Genomic DNA, 23663 nt, shown 5'->3' on the forward strand with positions numbered 1-23663 from the left:
CACTTGAACAAATCAGAAGTATGCTATAAACTATAAATTAAAAACATAATAATAATGGTAATTAAAAATTAGCAGTGAAAATAATAATCAGTTTTACACAATTTAACAATGTTGAAAATATGAAATCATAATCCGTATGCTATAAACTATAAGTAATATTTCATAATAATAATGGTAATTAAAAATTAGCCTTGAAAATAATTGGTTTTACACAATTTAACAATGTTGAAAATATTAAACACATTGTTAAATATACACAAAATACACTTTACATTCATTAACAAATTAAACATTCCACAGTTTTTTAAGTCAAATTTCAAGTTTTTTGCTGGTAGCTGAAATTCATTGTCATTATTTTAGTATGCAACATTATCTTTGGATATAACATTATTTACATTGATTATTTTGTTGATTTCTCTTCTTCTTTTGCTGAATTTTATGGCTTCCAGAATGTACACTATATCTTTAACCATCACTATGTAAACAAAGAGAAGATTGCTGTATCTAGGGGACAACAGTATTCCAAAGCCAACCTTTTTGGTGAGATGATAGGTGGTCGGCATATCAGAGGTGCTCTTGGAAACACCTTAAAGACCAGCTTAAGATGAGACAGCTGAAGGTTTCTTACAAAGGCTGATGGATACACATTTGAAGCCAAAAGAAAATCTGCTGATGACAGACGTGGATAGCAAAAAAACACTAAAAAAAAAAAGTGTGAAAACAAAGTGTTGAAAATTAAGGATTACTGGGTTAGTAATAAACCATGTTGGTCCCACATTTGTTTGGGAAAAAAAATGTTTTCCTTTTTAAATAGGACTAATTGTTTTTATGTTATGATAAATTCTGCCTATGGATTAATCTCAAAGGAGACCATCCATTGATTATTTAAAATACAAAACTATTAAGTGTTATCAATTGATGTATAGCCTGGTACTGGAATTTATTGTATAAAAGGTTGTGTTCAAAAATGGAAATTTGTGTTATTGAAAATGTTAAATTCTTTTAAACCTGAGAGAACGCTGCCCTCAGTAACAATTCAGCAATTAAAACATTGCATCACAAGGTGCACTTTGGTCCATTGCTAGTCCTGTCAATTCAAAGCCCATTTAAGATTAGTAGTTAACTGTTTAAAGATAACAAAAAAAAAAAAAAGCAACCAATAATGGAGTGGATAACATTTTATTCCATGTAGATGACTTCGAAATCAAACTAAAAATATTAAAAAGAGTAATACTTCTATGGAATGATTATGATGAACAGAAAAAAAAAAATGTCATAAAAGATAAATATAAGTGAAAGACCATAGTTTTAAAATCACTGCAAGTGTAACGGTAAATATAAATTTTAAAATACTAGTACAAACTATTTGTTCCTTTATTACTAGTAAATAGATCTACGTGTAAATGTCTTTCATAGACTGGATCAAGCAATCTTAGACTACAGATCTTGAAAATTTTAATATAAAACATAAAAACTGGCAAATACCAATAACAGAAAAAAAATTCAGTGGATGTACTGTGATTCTACTGGCTATTTACTAATCTCATTATTTTACACTATTTTGAACTGGCCACTGATTAGATACTGTTTAGAGACCTTGACTATGCATAGTTAAAAAGCAATTACAATAATATATAATCAGAAATCACAATAAAAATTTAATAAAAAAGAGATTGAATTCAATAATTAAAAGTAACTAAAAATATTTTTTTCATGTTATATTTCAGCACTATATAATATAGCAGTGTGTAGGTGCATTAACAAAAAACTATCATTATTACTTGTTCTTATATATGCTTCCTACAACAAAAAGTTGATGTGTAATCTATGAAAACTGTTTACATTTGCAACCTAGCTGCCATTTAATTCCATGCAATATCTTTTTTTTGGTATCACATCATTTAGTGCTAGGACTGACTTCATTCTTACATTTATTTATACAAACTGATGCATTCTTAAAGAACGCATTAGACATATTAAAGAAATATTAGAATAATTGACCAGACACTAAATGGGGAAATTCTGATTATTAGGAATCTAAACAAACTATTCAGAAGATTGAACTGAAGGACTTTAAAGAATGATATTACAAAAAAATATGATAAACAAATCAAATGAAAAAAAGAAAAAAAAAACACTTTTCGTTTGACTTAGAATCAAAAGTATAAGTATATACATACAAAAATAGTTTGAAATATGTAAACAACAATATTGGGAAAAAAAAAAGTGAAAAACACAAAGTCATATCCAATTTAAATACTTTTTTTTTCAAGAAAGATTATTAAATATAGTTAGATTGCTTGGATACATTACGACAGCGAAAAACTTCTTAATATTTTGAAATAATATAACTGGGATAAAAGACAAAACTCAAAAATTGTTACATTACAATGTAAATATATGTAATTAGTTACCCGGTACTCATAAAATTTGTTTGTGAATTTATATAAGCTGATTCTTATCTTCTGACACACACATAAAAAAGTATGAATATAGTATTTTTGAAAGGACAGCCTTCTACAAGTCATTTTATAACTGCAAACACCAATCTTTTTTATATACATAAGTACACATCAAAATGATGAAATGTTGACATACATTTACACTTAGCATTGAGAAACTTGTTGAAAGCAAAATACACACAATATCTAAATATATATAAACCTGTACATTTATTATATACACATATAAATGTATTTACATGTTCACTGACTATATATAAAATAGACAGAAAACGAGATTTTCATTTAGGGCACTGGTATCTATAAAGTTGTATACATTAACATAAGAGTTTTTATTTTATTGCAACATAAAACAATAAGTCAATACTTTAAGACAATTTTAAATTGATGTTACTAAAGTGACTGGCTGATGCAGAGTTTGATTTAAACTCCTCAGGGTTCAATCCCAGAAACTCCATGGCATTCCCAGCTAACAGCTGATACTGTCAAAAAAAGAACAAATAATGAAAGGACAATGGAAGTCTTTTTTTAAATCTTAGGTGTTGAGATTTTTGTTCATTTATAAAATAAAAAAGAGAGATTGTCTGGACCAGTTGGGAAAGGAGGGGGTGGGGGTCATATGTTGTTAGGAACTCATAGTGAAAATGCTAAGTATTTTGGGAAGTTGTTGATAAGTCCTTGCAGGGTAAGGACATACATTGCTAGTGGATATCTGTATTTAGTTTAACATATGTGGTCCAGATTTGATATCTTGTACTGAAGCGTATAAAGGTCAATCTGTCCTGTGTAACACACTTGTGTCCTACTTCAATTGAAACATGAGAACCTTCTTTGTTAAATCATCATTGATTATTGGAACAAACGAACTGTACTAGACCTAGATCTTTGTATGCTGTATTTGATGAATTTGTATGACAGCAATGTTCTTTTGAGAACACATACTGGTTACTTCAACAACATCCTTGGAATCAACATTAATCATCCTGAAACCTAGTGGTGTGTGTAACATCACTGTAGCATCAAAGCTAATATATCTTCATCATTAGAAACATCTTCAAGAACTCATCAGCTACAACATAGACGACCTTACGTCTGTGTGGTGAAACTCAAGACTGCAGTTCCATGAATTAGACGAACAGGAGAGGAGGGAGGAAGAAGAAGGGTATCTGGGTTTAGGTTACAGTGATAGCTTTTTAAATGTATCTTTTATAAAATATAGTTTTAAAACTTGAATTCAAACTCGAGGGCTCAATCCTCCTCAGGCCAATACACTTACCACTGTGCCAGCTAAGGGCTTATGATAAGAAGATTTCATAGCTATCTATTGTTAGTCTTCAAACTTTAAAGCGATGACCTAATTCTCTACACAAAGTATAAAGGGGACTAATTCAAAAAGATGTAATATAGAAGAAAAAAAAAAGTAAAAGTCAGGGACGAGCATAATCTAATAATATTACCTTTAACTCAGGGCAAAAGTCTTCAACTGATTCAATCAGTTTTCCAGGATGTTGTTCTCCAAGAGGAAAGGGGTAATCACTGCCAAGAATGATATGATCCTTCAAAGAAAATACAAACCAATACAAACAAACAAAAAATTTATTAACAATATTTTCTTTCTTTTTCTACAAATCAACTTATTTTTAATTTGCCTTACGTCATATTATAATTTCATTTCCACTTCTTTTCAGTAAAGAACAAAACCTACCCTAATAAAAAAAATATAGATCTAGAGACTATTTCTTTTTTTTTAGAGCAAGCAAGGAATGATAATGATAGTGTGTGTGCATGAAGAAAAAAAATACTATAATGTTGAGGCATTGTCTTCTCTCTACATTCAAAAGTGATCAAATAAATTATTACAATTAATGAAAACAAATTGATATTTCCTTTTTTTTAGAGGACACAATGCCAAACAAATGTAGTGTGGGGAATTGGGACCTCCAGAAATTCTTTATTTTTTTCCTAGGCTTGAAACTGATGGTCTAAAGAAATGTTTGCAGTGGATGTTTACCATGGAAGCCATACACTGCTTGCCTTTTAATTAAAGAACGTAAAAAAAAAATATATGTAAAACTAACCAAAGGTGCTATATCTAGAATTCAATGGCTGAAAGTGTGTGTTAAGTGCTCACTTGGAGGTTGCTAAGAAAAGTTAAGAGTTGTTACTGTAATAAAAATGAGCAGAAAATAGTGAAAGCTAGAGAGGCTTGTGTGTGTGTTTCTGGTCAAAAAGCAACATAGAGCATATTAAATATTTCAATATTGAAGTCAGAGATGCAAGACAAAGTTGTTGTTTTTTTGGGTGGGAGGGCTGAGGTCAGACATGATACTAGAATTCAGAGTATGCATGGTGAAAAAAAAAAGAGGGCAGGGAGGGGTCCAGAGAGAGATATGGAAAAAGTGAGCTGTTTTATTTCATTGTAACAGATACAATAATTCACGGCAATAAAAAAAAGTATTTTAGGGGGAAGGTTAATATGTGGCCCATTTACTGAAAATGGCCAAAATAAAAATATAAATCCTGGGACAAATCAACAGGCATAGTCCGTGAGTAATGCTATAAACATTTATACATTATATTCTACTAAATTAACCTTATTCACCAAATAGGCATATAGTCTATTAGAGCAATACCAAAAATGTCATTTAAACCCTTAAGAACTCAGAAGCTTTTTAGGATAGCACAATCTCAATAATAACAAAACAAGGAAACTTCAGTGGATACCAGCACACACAGAGAAAAAAAATCAAAGGAAATGAAACGAAAATCTTGGGCAAGAGAAAGCTAGGAGCCAGAAGCATCACTCCAAGATAAGAAGAAAACCATTAAAAATGAAAATGTAATATCCAATAAAAATATTGATTCTTTGCAACTTTTGCTGAACAACTTTTTGTGTGTGTTATGAATGAAAAAAAAAAGGTCTGTGTCAATAAAACTAGAGAAAAAAGACATGCTTGCTAGTAGCTATCCAGTTAAGATAACCTCAAAAAAGACATGCTTGCTAGTAGCTATCCAGTTAAGATAACCTCAAAAAAGACATGCTTGCTAGTAGCTATCCAGTTAAGATAACCTCAAAAAAGACCAATGCTTGCTAGTAGCTATCCAGTTAAGATAACCTCAAAAAAGACCAATGCTTGCTAGTAGCTATCCAGTGAAGATAACCTCAAAAAAGACATGCTTGCTAGTAGCTATCCAGTTAAGATAACCTCAAAAAAGACCAATGCTTGCTAGTAGCTATCCAGTTAAGATAACCTCAAAAAAGACCAATGCTTGCTAGTAGCTATCCAGTTAAGATAACCTCAAAAAAGACCAATGCTTGCTAGTAGCTATCCAGTTAAGATAACCTCAAAAAAGACCAATGCTTGCTAGTAGCTATCCAGTGAAGATAACCTCAAAAAAGACATGCTTGCTAGTAGCTATCCAGTTAAGATAACCTCAAAAAAGACCAATGCTTGCTAGTAGCTATCCAGTTAAGATAACCTCAAAAAAGACATGCTTGCTAGTAGCTATCCAGTTAAGATAACCTCAAAAAAGACCAATGCTTGCTAGTAGCTATCCAGTTAAGATAACCTCAAAAAAGACATGCTTGCTAGTAGCTATCCAGTTAAGATAACCTCAAAAAAGACCAATGCTTGCTAGTAGCTATCCAGTTAAGATAACCTCAAAAAAGACCAATGCTTGCTAGTAGCTATCCAGTTAAGATAACCTCAAAAAAGACCAATGCTTGCTAGTAGCTATCCAGTGAAGATAACCTCAAAAAAGACCAATGCTTGCTAGTAGCTATCCAGTGAAGATAACCTCAAAAAAGACCAATGCTTGCTAGTAGCTATCCAGTTAAGATAACCTCAAAAAAGACATTGCAGAATTAGAAAAAAGCACCACAGAAAATACAATGCAGACTAGTGATTAGTACTGTTGTGGTCATGCACCTGACTTTGACAAAAACATGCACTAACAGGTCAGGGTCAAGTCACTTGTCTCAACATCCAAGGAAGAACATAAGTATTTAATTTAACTTCCAAAACTTAAACATGTATCACCGCAATGTGGCTTTTCATTCCTTGATACTGATGTAACATCAACAATACTTACTTTGCCTATAACCTTCACTAACAACTTTAGAGCATCTTCATCATGGACTAATGAGTCTGTATAGATCTGACCAAGATATTTTCTTGGATTGACATTATTGTCTACAGCACAAAGATCTGGCCTACAGTTGAAACCATGCTCAATTCTTCCTATTGTAAATGGAAAGGCTCCACCTATTAAAAGACAAGGAAATAAATAAAAGTCTTATAAAAAATAAAATGTCAGACATGAATTAAATATTATTATAAATATTATTAACCTCCATGTGCAAAACACACTTTGAGTCTTGGAAATCTTTCAAGAACGCCTCCAAATATCATAGAGCATATGGCTATGGTTGTCTCTGATGGCATACCTAAAATATGTATCAATGATAATTAATATATAATTTAAAGTTAAATGAAAGTTATCAATGCATAAGTAAAATCTTAAACAATACATGCAGGCTGAGAGTTATAAGTCTAACAAATAATAGATTTATACACAGATTTATCCACAGTTTTTCAGTACAAGCTGTCTTGTAAAACTCACTATAAGAAGCACTCATTCAACTCTAAGGAAGACAAAACTCTTTCATTTCAGTGAAAGTCATACCTACCAACAAGCCAAGGCAGCCAATACTTTTGCATTCTTCCTCCTTGCTCCATGTCCCAGGGATGAACAAATATTGCACAATCATGCTCTTCAGCTGCCTGTTGACACAAAAATATAGTGGAGTGTAAGTAAAACACTGTGTATTCCCTTGACTACAACAGAACAAGTACTCTAGGCTAAAACAGATGTGTATTCCCTAGACTACAACAACAAGTACTCTAGGCTAAAACAGATGTGTATTCCCTAAACTACAAAAACAAGTACTCTAGGCTAAAACTGTGTATTCCCTAGACTACAAAAAAAAAATGTACTCTAAGCTAAAACAGATGTGTATTCCCTAAACTACAAAAACAAGTACTCTAGGCTAAAACTGTGTATTCCCTAGACTACAAAAAAAAATGTACTCTAAGCTAAAACAGATGTGTATTCCTTAGACTATAACTGTTAACAGAACTAAAACAGAGTAAGAGTCATTGAGATGTGTGGTTGAGGGGCATTTGTGTGTCTAACAAGCGGGCTTGAGTTTGAGTCTTTATGTAGACAAAGACAAGAAAGTGTTAATTGAAATTTGAATTGAGCTGAGTTTTGTCTGCTGAGCACGGAATGGCAAGAGAATTGACCAGAATACTCAGCAGGCTATAGCATGAAAGACATGCTACATAATTATACAATTTACAAAATAACATCAAGGAAACATTTTGTTTGATTTAATCAGAGACTGCCATGCTATGGTTTACAAAGTATATAAGCTAGGGTCACATCCAATGGATAACCTAATCTTTATCATTTTAACATTACAATTAAATCTTACCATAAAAATATGTCAAACATCAGATTTACTTAAATGTGGCATATGAAGAGACTTACTGCAAATATTTGCTGTAGTTCTGGAGCATCCAAGTTCCAATCATTTATATGAGAACCAATCTGAATACCAGGAAATCCTATCAATTAGGAAAAATAAAAACTGTCAAAAAAAATTATTTATTTATATGCAATAAAAAACAAAGATAAAAAAGATAAACTTCAGTGTACAGTGGTTAATCTAATAATCTTTCTCTAAAACAAAATATTTACCTAACTCTTGTTTGCATCGTATCAGCTCTTTAACAGCTAAATCTGGAGCCTGCATTGGTATTGATCCTAAGCCAATAAAACGTGACGGACAAGCACGAACAACACCGGCCAAATGGTTGTTTAACATTTCACATAAGTCAAGTGTATCTTTGGGTTCTGCCTTCAATTAAAAAAAAAACCTCTTTTAAAAAATATACCCTCCTATTTTTTTTAGTGTGTAAAAAAACATAATAGATTTCAGATGTATTCCTTTTTAGAATTGAAATTATTGCCTCATGGGGAAAACTGCACATCTTTAGCTACTTAAATGTATATACTTATTGTGAGTAAAATAAAAAGATAAATATCAACAATGCTTAAACATTCATAGCACTTGCTTAAAATAAAATAAAATAGTATGGTACTAGACAAACACATTTAATTAAGCAAATGATGAGATTTAGGTTTACCCAGTATCCAAACATGACAGGCACAGTTGACAATACTTGAATATCTACTCCTATTGAAAAAAATTAATAAACAGACTTGAAAATGAGAGCATTAAAAATATAAAGGAGACATATCTAGACTTTACAGCTAAAATCTAAGATCTATAAAAAAAATAATAATCGGTGCCCTTTTTTACATTATAACATCAAAGACTAAGTGCATGTAGTATGAGTTATCTACTATGCTAAGCATTTGTATATTCTTGAAATATTTAATATATCTTGTAGAATTCCAAAGCAGCAATTTCTTCCCCAAAGAAGTCATTGGCTCAGAAATGGTTGCCCTTAGACACTGTTTTTCCAACATCATACCTGTAGCATCCATTTCTTTCAGACGAGCTTCTGGCGACCAGCAATTTTCTTCAATTTCACGAAATAATTTCCCATCCTTTATCATTTTGGCTCTTCCTGCACAATGATGGTGCAGCTGAATCCAGCCTCCATATCCGTATCTCTTGAAATAAAATGATCATATAGATAGATAATAATACAGAGAGAGTGATTTATTAGATCTATAATAAAATTAGGTGTATCATTGTAGGTGGCTGGTGGTCATGAAGTATGAGCTCAATAAAATGATCTTTATGTGTCTCAACAAAATGTTTATATTGATAATTTTAGTCATTTACATCTATAATAAATATGTTCATTGGTGCCACTACTTATAATTTTATAAAACAACTTAAATGGTTATACAATGATCAAAGTCTTCTTCTTTAAGTTTAAAATTAACGGGATCTAGACCAAGATCTCTATTTCTCTAGTATGAGTATATCTAGCTGTAATTAGGGCTTGTTGAATCATCATTGTATGCACCAATATTAATTATATCTAGATTCTATACAAATAAGCACTTAAAGTAGTTAAAGCAATAATCTAAGCAACAAATTTATAATAATCAATAGATAGTTTAAGTATATGTTTAAAATAATATATTATTCTTTTCTTTTTAATTTCGATAATAACTTAGTAATTGATGTTTTTTTGTGATGTAATTTTTCTATCCATCCAAAATGGTCATATTTTTACTGGCTTTCACTATGTCTATGTGAGTAGGTTGTTAACATTACAGCCTATTTACTTTTCGGCAGTAAGGAGTGTGGATGAAAGTGCTTTTCCCCCCAAGAGTTAGTTATTATAATGCTTTTAGATCTAAATGATTGTAAATATGTAGACCTAGATCTCAGTACCAGTACCAACTGGTATGATAGTATCTATTTTACATTTCAACACCATATATGTATGAAAGATGTTAGTTACTAACATTGTTACACAATAAAAAAAGAATGTATTTATGTATGTTTATTTTTCCCCCCTTCGGTTAAAATCTCCAGAAAAGTGTCCACCTTCATTTTCTTAAAATTTTGTTGACTTACTGTATAACGGAAAACCATACAGTAAATTTTAAATTCTCATAAAAGAAATAGATTTTTGTCTATGCAGTTAGATCTAGATCTTGTAAGCAAAGAAAAAAGTGTTAAAAAAAGATCTATATGCTTGACTATGTCAGTGTGTATTTTCTCACCTGACCACTCAACATACAACAAACACTATAGCGTGGTCATCTTGTCATGACCGACTACACACAGCCTACTTAAGTTCTAGGCTAGCCTTACACTGACCAGTTAGAAAAAGTCAGACACAATCTATTTACTTTTGGGACAGACGGCTATGGATGAAAATGTAATATACTTTTTTTCTTGAATTGGTTATCATAATGCTTTTAAATCTAGATCTATATATTAAAAACAGTGACTATGCTCATAACATTGCTATGGACTAGGCCATCACTAAGCCTAGCGGCCACTCTAAGAATGAAGCAATACATTTGGTTAGATCTAGATTCGTTTTCAGTAATTTTGAGAGAAGTAACATATGCCGAGCCCAATTACAAAATGTCAAAGAACCCTGCTTTTTTTGAGATGTCATAAATTTATCTAGATCTATATATCTATCTAGAGTAGTTTATTTATTCCGGACATTACATGATCCCGTACAACTCACTGTTTTTGATATTTAATATGAAACTAGTATGCTGTATAATGTGCGTGTCCATTTTCCAATGATTCTGACCCAATATACTTCCATTTAGCTGCATTTTTATGTAAGAAAAAAGAATTTCAAATTAGTCACTCAGGTTGTTGTTTTTTCCTGTTACCAGAATGACTTTATCTCTTCCTAGGGTTAAATTTTTTGGATGGCTAAGTCTATGCTAATGAGCCCGGCAACATTTATTCTGTTTTTGGAGCTTATTTATTTGATTTATAAGCCAAGTTGTTTAATCCCTTACAAAAAAAATTTAATAGGGTGTTTGTATTAAATTATGATTTTCGTACCAAAATTTATTTCAAACAGCCAGTTTTGGACTTCAATGTTAATGATCTTATTAGATATATATATATATATATATATATTATATTTGTTAGTTTTTTGTTGTTTTTTTTTTATAGAGAATAAATGGGCCAATGTTAGGAGTGAGCTTGATACATTGAATGAAGTTAAATGCCTAGATCTAGACCTACTAGATAGATCTAGATTTATATTGAGAGAATATAGAGGATTCAGATATTTAGGCAAGAATGGCCATCCTAGCCTGTAATATACTACAAAAGATCATCTGTATTAGAAATTTATTAAATGAATAAACAAAAAAACAACAACATTCAACACACGTATTTAATCTGAAAACATCTTAATCAGTAATGATTTCATGTCAGGGACTATGCCTGGGGATCTAAAAATGTAGTTAATATCAATATAGAATTAAAATCTGAGTTTATTGATGCCAAAATATAGAGACTGTTTGGAATCAAATAATGTGACAAAATTTGTTTGAATTAAATGAAAACATGTGGCCTCTTTGGACCAGCTTTATAAGCATCTCGATATACCCAAAACATATGCACAAGTCCTCTTCGTAGATTTCTCCTCGGCTTTCAATACCATACAGCCACATCTAATGATAAACAAACTCAGTAACTTAAATGTAAGCCCTTACGTACAAGCATGGGTTCTAAACTTTTTAACCCAACGGCCCCAGTATGTTAGAGTCAACAACACCAAATCGTCAACTCGAGTACTATGTACGGGTGCTCCACAAGGTTGCGTACTTTCTCCTGTACTATACATTCTTTACACTAATGACATAAGAAGCATCTATGACTCAGTTAAACTCATTAAATTCGCTGATGATACTGCCATAGACAGTCTTATTTCAGGAGACGAAACTCAGTATCGAAGCTCGATAGTAGAGTTTACAAACTGGTGCACTGACAACTTTCTAGAACTGAATGTCACAAAAACTAAAGAACTTATTTTAGATTTTAGAAAGAAAAAACAAACTATATGTGAACTGCAAATAAACACTACATCTATAGAACAAGTAAACCCATATAAATATCTAGGCGTTATCATCAACAACAAGCTTTCATAGGAAGATAACCTTGGAACTCTGACAAAGAAAACAGCCCAGCGACTCTTTTTTCTATACAAACTCAATAGCTTTAAACTAAACAAGAAGATCCTTGAGACTTTTTACAGCGTGACTATACAAAATCTGCTAACATACGGAATAACTTGTCGCCTCATCTAAACTGTTGCGACGTCTAGAAAACATTATTAAAAAAGCATCAAAAATTACACTCACAACATTACCACATTTAAAGGAACTTTTTGAACAAAAGTGCCTAAGAAAAATCGAAAAAATCATGGAAGACAACGGCCACCCGCTCCATCAGAACTATGTCAGGTCATTGTGAAGTGGGCGACTGCTGTCAATCAAAACAAGAATGGAGCGGTACAAAAACTCTTTCGTACCTCACTCGGTCAGACTCTATCACCACCACTCATTGATCAGGGAACATGAAATGCACCAAGATACCTGTGTGTAGTCGCTGAATTAACTCTTTATGTTGTCTGTTGTATTTATATGTATTTTTCTGTTGTGTTGTCTTTATATGAGAAAAAAGTCCTTGTAATCACAACAAATTTCCGTAAGGATCAATGAAGCAGTCTTAGTATTAGTTAGGGGTACAAATATAAGTAGTCATCCTTATTCTCCTTAAACTGGCTTAAACTAAAGAAGATTGATACTTCATTTTCTTTTCTATGTCAGACCATTATTAATCAATAATATCATAATGGGTAATGTGCTGTCAAAGTCAAACTTTGAATTTTTGGCTTATTGGTGTTTGAATAGCATAAACTACTCTATTATTATTCTATAGACTAGACTTAGTCTTAGACTTAAATTTAATAGACAGATCTGAGATAATAAGATTAGCCTACATTTAAATTTCATCATTTATAGTGACAGTCGAGTCGTAGTAAATTCTAAGTCATCTAAGTAATACTAGTAAAGTAGATCTAGATCTAAAAATAAAAAAAAAAAATAATTAGAGATCTAGAATCTACTGATCTAGTAAATTAGTAAATCAGATTCAGACATACACATACTCAGATACTGTGACATAGTCACATAGGCGGTCATAGGCTACTAAAATTAAAATTAAAATCATACCTCTTTTAAATCAGGCCAATTTTCTGGTAAAATATGTGTGTGTAAGTCGATCTTCATTTCTATAATCTTGAGCTATAAGATTTTGTTGCAAAGAAGGTCTTGATTTCTAGATCTAGATATATCTAATATCAATCATGCAAATCTTATCTAGATCTGTTGACAGTGTTGATACACTTGATACAGTATTACACAGTGCAAGGCTGTTGACAGAACAACTGTGGTGTAGCTCTTTTATGTCACAGGAACATATTTAATTTTTCTTAACCTTCACCTCTTTAACATCCAATTAAAATTGGGGGTGTGTCATAATTCTAGGTTCGTGTTCCGGTTAATCAGATATTAATAGAGTCGCTCTAGTAGAGCAGTGATGCCCAAAATACGACCCGCGGGCCACATTTGGTCCGCCAAAGCAATAAAAAAAAGTTTGAAAAAAAAATTCATCCAAACGCTTGGACACTCACCTTTATAAAAAAATAAATATTTTTTTTTAAATAAGGAAAAATGGATCTTTTAAAAGTTAATAGTATTAAACATTAAACCCATAAATAAATAAGGCGGCATTCTGGTTTGAGACGCGATTGTTAAATAATATCTAGAGTGGAGGATTTACGAGAATATTTGCCAGAAGGAGACAAGATCGGATGTAAGCTCACTTTGTTAGTATCAACATGAAGACATTTCCGACGGCGAATGCATATACAAGCGCTTGCTAGCAAAGATGGAAGAAATGTGTCATGAAAAGAAGAATGCTAAAAATCCTGCCATTTATTCGCGGTACAAACAGTAGTTTTGGAATAAGAAAAGTGACACCACTACTGGCGAAGTCCTGTCAAAGAAGTTTTAACCATCACAGTTGATCTTTCTCTTCCGTGTGAGAAAGTTGTCGAATCAAATGGAACAGAGCCTCTGTGGTTTCATGAAATTATTCACCAACAAAATCTATGTGGTGGGGTGCTCAGTCTGGACCATGTAATGATGATCGTGTTGAGATTGAATAATGTTAATCGTTTCAAAAATCAATCTGCGGCCCAAGTAGCAAATGCCCAGACAGAGCTGCAAGTGGAACTGATTGACTCGCAAAGATAAGATATCCTTCTTGACTAATTTCAAGTGATTTAGAAAATTGATTTCTACTCCGTGTTGCTTGACGAAACTTTTCTAAATCTTCGAAAGCAAGCGTTAATGATGATCACAATAATTACAAGCACATATTTGTGAGGACAAACCTTTTCAGTGATGAATCGGGCGAAACAAGGTGAACATCTAAAGTTCTAGATTAAGTGCTACGACTAGGTGTCTCACCTATGCAGCGGGACAGAGGCGTAGCTAGCAATGGGTGAGTGGTACGGGCCGCACGGGGCATCAAGTGGTAAGGGGCATCAAACTAAGGACATACATTCTCAGTAAAAACAACACATTATACATTCTTGAACAAAGACAAACTACTGTTCGGTAAAATTAACAATAACGAATATTGTCTAGAGTGAAATATATGCTTCAACGGTTTGTCGAAGTTTCTTCAGAAGACGTTAAACATCTGAAACAAGGACATGTTTGAAATCTTGGGTTTAGTAATCGGCTAGGTGATTCATTTCCTAATATTGTCTTTATTTGCATATTTCTGACAAAGTGCGGTAACTGTGGCTATATGCGATAAAATTATTGATAGTTTTTCGAACAAGAAAGCACAAAATATTTATTTGAAGAATCTTTTTAAATGGATTTTTTTTTTTGCTAATTAGCAACCCTTTAACCGTGAATACTCATTAGTTCCGAAAAAAAAAAACACGTCTTTTCTTTGTTTTATTTTGGGTGTTTTTTTTGGGGGGGGGGGAATCATGAGGATCTGCCGCACTGGGCATCATAAAGAACTACCCTAGCCACGTCACTGCAGCGGGATCTTTACAAGTTGCTTTAGGATAAACCTCCCATTGATGTAAATACTAGAGTCGCGTGTTTCTTATAAATGTGCTGGTTTATTGTATATTTCACTTTTTATATTCTCTTTGATATGGCCCGCGACACGAGTGTCGGAAATTAAAAAGGCTCTCCGGTCGGATAAGGTTGAGTAGAGTCTGTAGATATCTATATTATAATACATTCAGGGCCGGATCTAAGTACATGGAGCCCCCGGGGCAGAATTTCTGTGAAGGCCCCCCCCCCCCTACACTTTTTTTGAAAGCTTTAATAAAAATCCACTTTTAACACTTATCAATAAACTGATACATATTTTAGAAGAAAGAAATATTCGAACTTGTACATTTGATCTAATTTACTACATTAAAAAGTTACAATTATTTAGGCCTAATATGCATTGATATAATTTATATAAAATTGTAGGCTATGTGTTTGAGTTTGTGGAAAGTGAGACTATGGGTGGCTTTTAAAATCTCTTTTGTGGAGGCCCCGGGTTTGTAGCACCCACCTGCCCTGCCTTAAATGTTTTTGTTTCACTGACGATCTCAAGATTAAGAGGGGAACAACTTTATTGAAGAGATCTGGAGGTTTTAAACAACTTCTGTTTGTCAATAATCTAGCCGAAAAAAATGGCTGTCATATTTCATTGAATATTGAGAAGGAAAATCACTTTAGGAATTATGTTACTATGCAGATCTATAACACTGGGGGCAACTTGATGGCACATTTGACAAAAATCCCAAGTCTTCAGTGCTATAGTAAAAGAAGTAGATACTGTCAGCATGCTTTTAACTCTTTATCTGCGTGATTATTTTTTCACGTTCTGACAGAATTGTTCATTTTTTTACAACGTTACTTTTGATATATAGGTATTTATAGGAGAATGCATGATCTTTTTATATAACACAAGTTTTACTTTCTAAAAAAAAATATTTCAATTTAATGGGGTCAAACCAACGTTGGTATCGTTAATTAGTAGAGAAAGAGTTAAATGTGGATTGTACAATAGTGAAACTAGACTTGCATCTCGGTTTCATTGAGCTTCTATCTAATAATCACTGGGTCACAGGGGCGTAACTAGGGATTTGGGGGCCCGGGGGGATTGACCTCTTTGGGGGCCCCTTGCATTTTGACATTCGACATATGACATGGAATAATGTACGCAAAAATATATAAGCCCCAAATCAAATTGGTTCAGTATATCAGTAAACTTAACAAAAAGTAATCAAGACTCTTTTAATGAATAAAAGCTTTGTTTATTAGTTAAATAATGCACAAGTGACAAATCTCAATTGATATCGCTTCACGTCGTGCATTCTGTGCATCAAAGACATCTATAACATCAACTACATCGATACTTTCTAGTATTTGTGACTTCACTGACATTAAAGCCATGATAAGCCTTTCTTGTGTCATTGTGCTCCTGAGATAGCTTTTGATGAACTTGAGCTTTGAGAATGATCTCTCACAAGACGTAATGGAAGTGGCATGAGTTAGCAGTATTCGGAGGAGGTTGCAAAGTTTGAGCACACGTAATTACCATATGAAGCCTGTTTCCTTAATATGTCTATTGGTGATTGTATTACTGGTTTGTTGATGAAAAGTGCTCGTGCATCAATGACATCATACAAACAGGAAAAGTAGCACAGTTTGTCATAAGCGGGTCTTCATCTAACAGGTATCTTGGTTCAAGAAGAAACCCAAAGGTATCCATTTTCTTTCCAGCCTTTGTAATCTGCCCTTCATCTCCATATGAAATCTGTCCAGCACTTCTGTCGCAACACGTTTGAATTGCAGTTCTATTGACAGTCCTACATTAAAACTCAACTTCCCATCAAGTCTTTTCTTTCTTCTATAGCTTTTATATAGCGTTACTTTCATGCTTATAGCATGCTCAGAGCGCTTTGGTCCAATCTAGAAGTTGGTTTTCCGTTCTGCCTTTAGGAGCTCAGTAAACGCAACTCTGCCCGAGTCGGGTGTCGAACCTCGAGTCCCCTTCTAGGTAGCCAAGACAAGCCAAGTTCAAGCGCACTTAGCCTCTCGACCACGCTTCCCACAGGGATTACAGGGAATCCATAGTATTCACTACCTTCTTTTGCTTTTTTGATGGATTGGGTTTTTGTCAGTTTCTCATCATTTTGCAGAAAGCATGAAAGGGTACTAATTTCTTTAGCAGCTTTCCATATATGCAGTCCAGACTTTTGTAGTTTCTTCCGAACTATATTAATTGGGAGCAAGAGCTTTGACCAGAATTCAAGATAAGCAAAAAATTCTTAATTTCCCACTGCATGAAGAAGATTCTGTCCTAATATTATATGGTACTACGTCATTGTTGCTTGTTTATGTTTTGTGCGCAAGCAAAAGGATTCAGAGCATACAAAAGTGGGAAAGATCCATATCTCGTTATGCTCGAGTATAGAAATACTCCGATAAGTGGACTGCCGTATTTACCATCACAACTGGTGACGAGTAGAAGACTCAGGGAATCATTCGAACTGATCCCAAACTTTTGAAACCATCGGTAGCTGAAAATGCAGAGACATTACTCAACGAACGACAGATGAAAAGCAAAGTGAAATACAATGCAAAAGCAAGACTACCTAAAGATTATTCTGTCGGAGAGTTCGTCTAGGTCAAACATGGCAGAAAGCAGTTGTCATAAAAAATATTCAGCACCCAGATCTTACACCATAAAGACAAACGAAAAAACATACAGAAGAAATCAACGCTTTTTGAATAAGAGTTTCGATGAGGACATCTCTGGGTACTATGATACCGATGGAGACAATGAACTGCAAACTGCTGGAACAAACGAAACAGACAGTTATAGACCAACGTCTAGAGAACTTGTTGTGCCAGTCAAGACAACAAGAAGTGGACGAATTGTTAAAGTTCCTAGTAGACAGGGCCGGCCTTAGGCCACTGCAGCCTATGCGGTCGCAGTGGGCCCCGCGCTTTCATAGGACACGCGCTAATTCTAAGTGTACATTATTAAATTAAACCATTATAACGTATATAAAATAACAGGGTTTTCGTGATCTCCTGATTTTCCAGGGCCTCCAGGAAATCTCATGAAAAGGCAAAATATACGATAAAGTCCTGAACTTTTTTTTAATTTATTCAAATCTCCTGAAGAATAGACGAAATTGACATTTTGGGGTGCCAATAAATAAAAAGTGGCATTTCGAGCTTTCATTTGATAAAAATGTATTGCAAAGACGAAAGTAGGCCTATTTTCTAATTCAAAAAAAATAATATTGACATTATGCTCATCCCTACCCAGACTAGGCCCCGCGCGATCAGTTTTGCATAGGGCCCCCAAATGGTAGATATCACTCTTAAGAACTTTAAAAGGAAGGGTGTGATAATAACTTCAAAAGGAAGGATGTGCTAATATTATATGATATTACGTTATTGTTTGTTGTTTGTGTTTTGTGCGAAAGTAAAAGGATTAGATGGAAATAAAAATAGAGTTTCCATTGGATTGATGAAAGATGAATTGAGGGGTAATAACTCGAGTGTGAAGTTTAATTCTGAAATTATAGACGCCAAACCCGAATAATGGACTATTCTTGCATTATTAAGAATAACTTTTGGATCTGTTATACTCGATTCTGTAAATTTTGCTTCAAGGTTAATTAGTGTAGCCATAAAATACTCGCCATTTAGATCTATTATTAGTAAAGGTAACAAGATACCTGGAATTCGCTGTATATCATGCAGTTTTATTCGTGGCAACAAAGTTTAAAATGTAAAACTAACTTTAAAAAAAACTTTGATCTCTGTGGGAAAAAATATTTTTAAAATGTCAACAAAGTCAAAGTACTGATAGACCTAGATCTAGGTTTAGTCTTTGTGATAAATTTTTAATCCATAAATGTTGAAAAAAAAGACACCCGTTGACACTATTTGTCAATCAAATATATTAATTTATGTATTTACAAATAAATTTCGGACACCCATTTGGGGGCCCCCCCTAGGTGGGGGCCCGGGGGGATTTTAAATTTCTCCCCCCCCTCCCCCCCCCCCTTAGTTACGCCACTGCTGGGTCACTCTAATGCTTTCGTTGGGGGACACAGCGTGGAACTAGAGCGATGACTTATATATTTAGATTCTGCCTTTAAAAAAGTTCTAGGTCTAAGAACGAACCAGAAGTGAAAACAACTTAACATTAGCGCCCCCCCCTCCCCTATCCAACCCACCTCATTTTCCACACCACTGTTTTAAATTAGTCCGTTGTGTGGATATTGGTTGTAACTTATTAAAAACTTGCCTTAAAAAAACTTGCTCTTGGCTAAAGCAAAACAACGAGTCCAGAGCGAGTATTGGACCCTTGTGTCTATGAACAAGAAAGGGCCTATGCTATTACAGCTGGGTCTACAGTTTCTGAATGTTTGCAGCCTTATATCTAATATCCTAATTTGAAGATAGAACGTGAACTTTATTGAATATCTTTACTTCTATTTTTAAATGTTGCAACATTTTACACATAGGCCTATATTACACAATGTAAACTATGTCTTTTAGGGTATGTCCTATTTTACAAGTTAAGGCAAGTTTAGCATCGGACGTTTTTGGTCCGGACGTTTATATTAAACTTGCAGGTAATAACGGATTTCTAGATTTAGCTAGGCCATATTTCGTCAAATCAGTATTTTGATTTGCATAGGTCACTCTATAAAGAAAGATAAGATTACTTTTATCGTCATGGAATAGGAATAGAAAAACAGGGCGAAAGAACGCAACAAAAAATCTACAAAAAAGAAATCAACCCAAAAAAAAACAACATAAATGCAAATGTAGACATTTATTCCTCTGTAAAAGGGAAATAAGTGTTGCATCTACTCCCCTCCCCCTTTGTAACTGATATTACGTTTCAACAGGTGAGGAATAGAACGCTGAACCATAATTTAATTTTAAAAATGTAATAAAATACTCAGAAAGACACAAAGATAAATACACACTCCTCGTTCCATATGCTAGGAAAAAATGTGTATAAATGCTCCTTCTTACTAGTGCTATAAGAGCATGGAAAGGGTTGCCTAAGGAAAATCATAGTGACTTGGCAGAATTTAAGTCGTTGGTTAGCATGCATTACGCGTAGAACGCAATCATCTTCTATTTTGAAGTAACGTCTGTATTGTATAAGATAAGAAGATAAGATAATGACAGTTTCACTCAACAATAACAAAAAGACTGTCAGTTGACTTGGAATAGGGAATATGACGAGTCAGAGTTGTAAGGGATGTGGGAACGACAGAACAAAAAAATGCGTGAGCCTGTATACGAGTTTAGAGAAAGCAGGGAGAGGGAAGCTGATAAGTAGGCCAAGTCTAGTTTCAAACATCGAAGAAACATATAGTCTAGTTTCAAACATCGAGGAAACATATTTAAAAAAAAATCCTTATAATTGAATGAGTCATTATAGTATACAGGTCGATAGCAAAGAATTCTTTTAGGCTTATTATCTTATTTTATTAAATACAGACGTTACTTCGAAAGAGAATTAAGTGAATTAAGGACTTAAGTATTTCAATGCACAAGAATTGTGGCAGGCTAGTTTTGAGCCGATAGCTAATTGTAAGCAAAAGCGAGTCTTCAAGGAATTTAGCCTTTAACCCCAAACCAGGCTAAACTATGTAAGTGTAGGACGTAATCATCTTCTTTTTTGAATTAACGTCTGTATAATATAAGATAAGAAGATATAGGTATATAGGTCAAAACCACGCTTCATTTCGAAAAGGGGGGGTCCTCAGCCTTAAATAATACTAAGAAAGACACAAAAAAACAAAGATACATTTCTAATTTAAAATATTTAAAATATACAAGGACAACTTCGTAAAAGTGCTTCTTCTTCCATAGTGGCATATATTTTAGAGCATGTTTGTTTGTTTGTAAAATGCTTGACATGCTTTGGATGTTTCTTCAGAGTTGAAGATAGTCTACTTTCTACTAGTTTCTAGTCCAAATCTCCCGCTGGACAACGGGGGATCCTACTTCCTAGTCTAAACCCCTGCAGAAGGACGTGGAAGGCAGCTGGCAGGGTACGAACCCGGAACAATCGAGACGACTGAAAAACAGTCCAGCCCACAATCCGCACGAAAAGCGTTGCCTGAATCAGACAGGAAAACTTTTAGCAGAGTTGAAATCTCTAATTAAAATGCACAGTTAGATTTACACATATGATACTCGTAGGACGTAATAATCTCTTTAATGAACGTCTGTAATTTACAAGATAAGATGATAGACAGACAGACAGACAGACAGACAGATAGATAGATAGATAGATAGATAGATAGATAGATAGATAGATAGATAGAACCGCGCACGAAATACCCCACCCCATTAGTTTTAGATCCGCCCTTGGTTTGACTGCCTATCACTTTAGTTGGTCAGGGACTCGATAGAATAACCTAGTCTCTATGTGTGGTAAAGTGCACCAGCAACCAGTGTCCAGGTCGTACCGGTTTACTACCAAAGATGAACTCTGCCCTGCCTATTATGAATGTCTACGTTGACCTACTAAGAGATGTGTGGTGACAGTAGGTGTCACGCGCGGAAACAATATATCAACACATTTATCCGGTATTTATAAACAAAGAAAGATTTCTATCAATTAATTGTTATAGCTGGTTAATACAAATTGAAACCGTGGAAAATAACAATAAGTAATGATGGATATGTGGTATTGATGGCAGGGACCGTAGGATTGATAATTACTTATAACTTGCTTGGGAACAAAAACCTGCATAGGTCCTTTCATTTCACACTATGAGACAAAGAGCTAGATATGTGTGTTTGTCGTTTAGACCAAGGTATATTGTTAAATGACAATACACTAGGTAAGATTTTAGCAAAGTCTTTATTCTGCTGTTCGGGTCTAAGAATACTGCTGAAGTTTAGGCCTACTTACAATTGTAATGATAAATGTGACAAGTTGGAATTTTTCAGAGAAAGGCAATAAGCCTATTAATAAAATAAAATATATCCAATTTTAATAAAAGAAAACGAAGGATCGAAAGACACTTATAGGCTAAATAAATGTAACAAAAAAGGTCAAAAAGGATCATATTAGTGGGAAACTTTACATTTCAATTAGCTCATATAATAGAAAGTTTAGGCAAATCTAAGGATCTACACCATTTTTACTTAACACTGTTTACAAAATCTATTTACATTTTGACTTGACGCTAACAGCACAAATATTGAAATAGCACAAGACACAATTGAGTCATGACCTCCGTGACTATGTCGAAGGCGCCGATTGAGTTCGAGATTCCCCATATACGATGTAGATTCAAAACCTCTACCTGAGACAAAGCTCCAAGAAAAAAGTGTAAATGTTGAGGCTTCTAGCTATGGAATAAAGACAAGGGGCATTAACAAGGTAGAAAGGTAATAGATCTTTGGCAAACAGATGGTTGAATGGTTGTGTGATGTGAGGTCTGGACTGTCGTTCGGTGGTCTTTAGGGTCCAGGGTTCGAACGGTGACCGCAGCTCTCCCCCATCGTCATTTGGGAAGTCTGGGCTAGGATGTAGCTATCGTCAAATTTGATGGAACACCCGAAACATATGTCAAACCATGGTCAAACATTTCACAAACAAATGACTTTTTGGGGCCAATATTGGACTACACAGTTTTCTTGGTAGAAATAGAAACACGAGATTGCTTCCACCTTCGAGTAGGCCGATATAAAACATCTTTGAATATATATTTGGTTCACCCTGGTGTACACAAAATGAGAGTTAATTAAATTTGCTCATGTATCATCACGAAAGAGGAGCTAACATTTGTGAACATAAGATAAACTTTTTAACCCCACGTTCTCGTATATTTCTCAAATAACACCAACAAACATTTTCAAAATTACCAAAACACTTATAAACGTCTAAAGTTTTTTTTAGTGAATAAATATGAAAGTATATGCTATTTAGATCTGTATACGGTACAACCGTTATATTTTGTTCTTTACACTTTATGTATGGGTGTGCACCAAGGGAGAAGCGAAAAATCGCTGTTTCAGTGTTCCCGAAGAAACATGCAATTATTGAACTTCCGCCGGAAATGTGTTATGATCGTCTTCTATTGTGTCCAGCAGATGCTTGGTGCTCCTGGAACCGTAAAAATAAAAAAAAATCTACAATGTATAGAAGTACAAAATATCATGACTTTCGAGCGAAAAATTTGCTGCTTTAAAAGTCCAGTGAAACCATTAAAAACGTTTCTTGATAGTGAGTTTATAAGTTTTTAAACCTAAAATTCCAACTGCATAGAGTTATAGGCAACTAAAAGTTTTGCCACTTATACCTGCCACTTCCAAAAATAAACAAATAAACGCCAAAATTTATTAATTGAAAGAATTCCAACAAAAATTTTATGGACTTTACCTGCTTTTTAAATGGAAAGGGAACCGTGAGGTTGGGGTAGCCTAAAAATAATCACTTAGTTTAGGCGTAAAACTGTTGATCTGATTGGAGGTGTGCAAATTACTCGGTAGTAGAATTCTAGTTAT

At 33.8% G+C, this 23663-nt stretch overlaps 1 protein-coding gene across 1 annotated transcript; it reads right to left on the minus strand.

Annotated features, from left to right (window-relative positions):
- Positions 1-1163: 1163 nt before the first annotated feature.
- On the minus strand, positions 1164-13472 carry LOC106067265 (2-amino-3-carboxymuconate-6-semialdehyde decarboxylase-like). The gene is made up of 10 exons (XM_013226424.2): positions 13233-13472; positions 9026-9167; positions 8675-8724; positions 8226-8385; positions 8016-8092; positions 7153-7246; positions 6814-6909; positions 6555-6727; positions 3920-4018; positions 1164-2944 (listed from the first exon to the last, which is right to left on the minus strand). Exons 1-10 carry the CDS (start codon positions 13287-13289, stop codon positions 2831-2833), a joined length of 1062 nt encoding a protein of 353 aa, XP_013081878.1. The 5' UTR covers positions 13290-13472; the 3' UTR covers positions 1164-2830.
- Between the last annotated feature and the right edge of the window lie 10191 nt (positions 13473-23663).

This window comes from Biomphalaria glabrata, chromosome 1 (genome assembly GCF_947242115.1).
Source record: "Biomphalaria glabrata chromosome 1, xgBioGlab47.1, whole genome shotgun sequence".
Classification (NCBI taxonomy): Eukaryota; Metazoa; Mollusca; class Gastropoda; family Planorbidae; genus Biomphalaria; species Biomphalaria glabrata.

What these genes read in the sequence shown, in the direction of transcription:
- LOC106067265 (XM_013226424.2), bottom strand. Translation starts at nt 13,289, where the DNA reads ATGAAGATCGACTTACACACACATATTTTACCAGAAAATTGGCCTGAT. An exon ending in AGTGTGTTTTGCACATGGAG is followed by an intron (nt 6,728 to 6,813) that starts GTTAATAATATT and finishes GTCTTTTAATAG; the next exon opens with GTGGAGCCTTTCCATTTACA. An exon ending in ACTTTTGCCCTGAGTTAAAG is followed by an intron (nt 2,945 to 3,919) that starts GTAATATTATTA and finishes TTTTTTTGACAG; the next exon opens with TATCAGCTGTTAGCTGGGAA.